Below are 3900 nucleotides of genomic sequence, written 5' to 3'. Positions count from 1 at the left end.
AAATGACATATAGTAGAAGTAAACGTAATGTTTGTTCCTTTTTTCCTGGATTAATCTGTTTAGTATCAAATGTGGGCTTAGACTTTTTATCTTATCTTGAGACTTGGCCCATTTGTTTGACTTATATTGTATTTACCCCCTTTGATTAGCACAAATATGTACTAAGAACTAAAAATGTAAAATACGAATGGTATAAATAATGAATTAATATCACGTTGTTATGAAAAGAAATTTTGTTTGCAAATATGTTTCTTAATAAATATTTTATATAATTTCTATTCAAATGAAATCTAACAATACAAATATTTATTTAAACTACTAGAACCATAATCTGTGGAAGAGAATATATAAAATTACTATAGATAAAATGTTATAAAATCATGTTGTTTTTAAAAACATACTAAACAAAAATTTAAACTGGTAAATGTCCAAAAGTATTTTTTTCAAATTTAAATCACTAATAAATGAAATGCGATGATTTAATATATAAGATAACGGATAAAAGATATCTTTAAAGACAAAAGCCCAAAGAACATGTAGCTAATATTCACGACGGAACAATTTCCGGACATAACCTTAACAAGAAACAATAAATTCTATTATAAATAAAAAAAACTAAAATAGTTACACAAAAACATACGATAAACCAGTGCAAAAACCTTCATAAGTATATGAAGTATATGCATTTAATAATATAGAAAAGTTTAAAATATGAAAATGAAAGAAAACATCCGCACGGGCGTGCGGGTCAAAATCTAGTCTCTATATTAAAGGACAACCTAGCCTGCCATTCTAAATCCGCCACAGATTAGTATAATCCACCATGTGATCTGGTCGGGTAATTTTACTATGTTGTGTTCCAAAAATAAGTTGTTGTTTCCTAATCACTCAGAAAAAATAATTAGGGTTCCTTTTTATTAAACATTTTAATTTTGATTCAACTATTAAATTCTATTTAATATGTTTAATTTGATTAATGAATGTTAGTTTTGGGATTATGAAAATATTTATATTAAAAGGACAATTTAATAATAGCTTCATATCATATGGACAATCATGCTGAATTTTTGTTCCGTTTTGGATTTTTTATTTATTTTGAAATTCCCCAAATAAAAACACTATCCAAAGTTCTAAGAAAATTTTCTTTAGAAAAATAAGTAATCTTCAAAGTTAATAGGCGAATGTCATCGACATTTTGCACTTACAACTGAAAACTAATATCTATAATTTTATATAAATATATAGAAGATATTTTATTGTTTGTTTTTTATTCACATGAACTCTGTACATATTTATGGAAACATAAAAAACAAAAAAAATTACAAACCAACATTATATCCGTAGTTCAAAATCTAAAACAGACAAATATAATTACAAAGAAACAGTATAAGACATATGATTACAATGAACCGAATGTATGCTGGATCAACTTTTAAATTGTTATTATTTAATAAAATATATTTTAATTAAGATCTATATACAAATATGATTATAAAAAATATGATTACTGAGAAAACCATAAATATGAAAATTAATTTTTTAAAAAATATATTAAAATAAAAAGTATATCCGCCTTTGATGTTATTTTATCATTTTACACATAAATCTGTCTACATTTAAAATACACATTTTAAACACAAAATAATCAAATAAAAAAAATTAAATTTACATTGTAAATTAAATCAATATACACACCTTAAAAATAACTTTTCTTCTCATTTTGACATAAAATCATAACTGTATGTATATATCTAAAAATGGTAAATTTCCTATAGGCTAATAATTCTATAGGTTAATAAAATATCACAGTCTCACCATTATTAATTTATAGAATATTTACTGTATTTTCCTAATGTTTTACTGTTATTACTTATTTTACAGCATCACCACTAAAATTATACTAATCATTCTAAACTGAAATCAATACGTGAGAATATCCGAAAAAGAAGACACGGTAATTGTCTTTCTTAGGCATTTATTAATGTTGCATTCACTTCATAGTACATTTATAAGAAAATCATTTTCACAAGATTATTACAACTACTTATTGCTTGTGACGCAGGAAACACTAAGACCCAACCCAAGAGCATACATGAGATCTAACTTTATTATCTCATTTATTATTTCATAACTTCAACTTCCTCCATCACTACCCACGGCAAGTGTGCGTGCTTGTTTCGAATAGCTTTTTAGCAGCTAAGGTTAGGACCAGGGTCCACACCAAGCTGTCCACAATAGTCTCTATAGTACCCAATCCTTGCATTGACCGCACCTGAGTTCCCACCGTTACATTCCATTCCGTTGATGGCTCTAATGGTGGCTCCAAACCCTTGGTTTAGTACCGGTCTTACGCTATTCATCCAAAACCACAGACCCGTCCTGAAAGCGACAGTTGGGTTGCTACTCACTAGCTCGGGCTGGCCTAAGAGGTTGAGGTTAAGACTCTGGCCACAAGCTCCGTAGTTGTAGTTCCATGATAGTTGAATTGGACCACGACCGAAGTAGCCTTTGCCCGGTGCACATGGGTACTGCCTGTTGTTTTCGTCGCAGTAGTCACGTGAAGCTCCGTTTATTTCTTCTATGTAGCAGAAATCTATAGAGATAAAGATACACATGAAACAAATTGCTTAAGGATTTTAGCAAAAAAAAAAAAAATTGCTTAAGGATCATTCCAACTAATTGAGATCACGTCATGTCATATTTAATTTTATTATATCAAAGGTTTATTATTCTTTCTTTTTTTTCAATAATCGAGGGCTTATTCTTATATGTCTTATACTATGGTTTTACGATGTTATATATCGGCATTTTTTTACAGAACGTTTAAAGATATCCATGCCTAAGATTTTGAGAATATATACTCAATTTGTATTTTCTAGATTAAGTTAGAATCGGCGATGAACAGACTAGATATATATACACAAATTTTATTTTTGTCTATAAGATATTATTATTGTTGTCCATTGGTCATAAACTTAAACTAAATTTAAGTTTTGATCGGTAAAAATATATTATTCTGAAGAACAATTATATCCAACCATATCAAGTTATTGGCTCTATGACATATTAAAGGAAGCGAAGAGAGAAAGTGATTCTTACGTCCAGTCTCGTGGGTGAAATGAGCAAACATGGTTGCAATTTCACGTCTTGTAACGGAATTGGCAAAGTTTGGGAAAGTATTTGCGGCGTTAACGAAAGAATCACGGGTGTAGAAATTCTTTCCGGCGCAACCACCACCGGCTTGGTTGATAATACCGTTAAAGAAAGCTTGTGTCACAATGCTACCAACTGATCCACCACCAGGGGGAGAAGGGGTTCCACCACCACCAGGGCTTCTGCAAGGGCCTGATCGGCACCCAGTACCACAATAAGCGTCGGTGGAACCGCAGTAACCGAACTGACTGCAACACAGGTTTGGGGCGCAACCGCAGTTTTGAGACTTGACGGTTTCAGAGTATAAACCTAAGAGGCAGAGGAAAAGGACTAAGGATAATTTTGTGAGAGCCATTTTGTGTAGTTGTGCTGTAGATGGGAAGGAAGAGGGTGTGAGATATATATATAGGGATAGATGTTGGGTAGTTTTGAAATGTTGTTTTATCTAGGCCTCGGCGTTCGGGTACCCGTTGGCGTTCGGGTCGGGTTTTTTGGATTTTCGGATTTTCGGGTTTACGTTCCTAGGTCCTATAGTAAAATTTCATTAGTACGGGTCGGGTTCGGATAATAACACTTCGGGTTCGGTTAAAAATTATATTGCGTCCTAAAACCCATAAAGTAACCATATATCATTCGGGTTCGGGTTATATCGGTTCGGTTCGGATATAACCAAAGTAAAAAAAAAACTTAAAGAAAAACATAAAGAAAAACAACTAAATTAATAAAAAATAATTTATCACACATAAA

The 3900-nt window shown here is 31.3% G+C and overlaps 1 protein-coding gene across 1 annotated transcript; it reads right to left on the bottom strand.

Annotated features, from left to right (window-relative positions):
* Positions 1–1934: 1934 nt before the first annotated feature.
* LOC108844158 (basic endochitinase CHB4) lies at positions 1935–3544 on the bottom strand. The gene is made up of 2 exons (XM_018617374.2): positions 3100–3544; positions 1935–2593 (listed from the first exon to the last, which is right to left on the bottom strand). Exons 1-2 carry the CDS (start codon positions 3506–3508, stop codon positions 2190–2192), a joined length of 813 nt encoding a protein of 270 aa, XP_018472876.1. The 5' UTR covers positions 3509–3544; the 3' UTR covers positions 1935–2189.
* Between the last annotated feature and the right edge of the window lie 356 nt (positions 3545–3900).

Source organism: Raphanus sativus, chromosome 3 (assembly GCF_000801105.2).
Source record: "Raphanus sativus cultivar WK10039 chromosome 3, ASM80110v3, whole genome shotgun sequence".
NCBI classification, from domain to species: domain Eukaryota; kingdom Viridiplantae; phylum Streptophyta; class Magnoliopsida; order Brassicales; family Brassicaceae; genus Raphanus; species Raphanus sativus.
The sequence above is the reverse complement of the archived record's forward strand: the minus strand, read 5'-3'. Positions and strand labels throughout refer to the sequence as shown.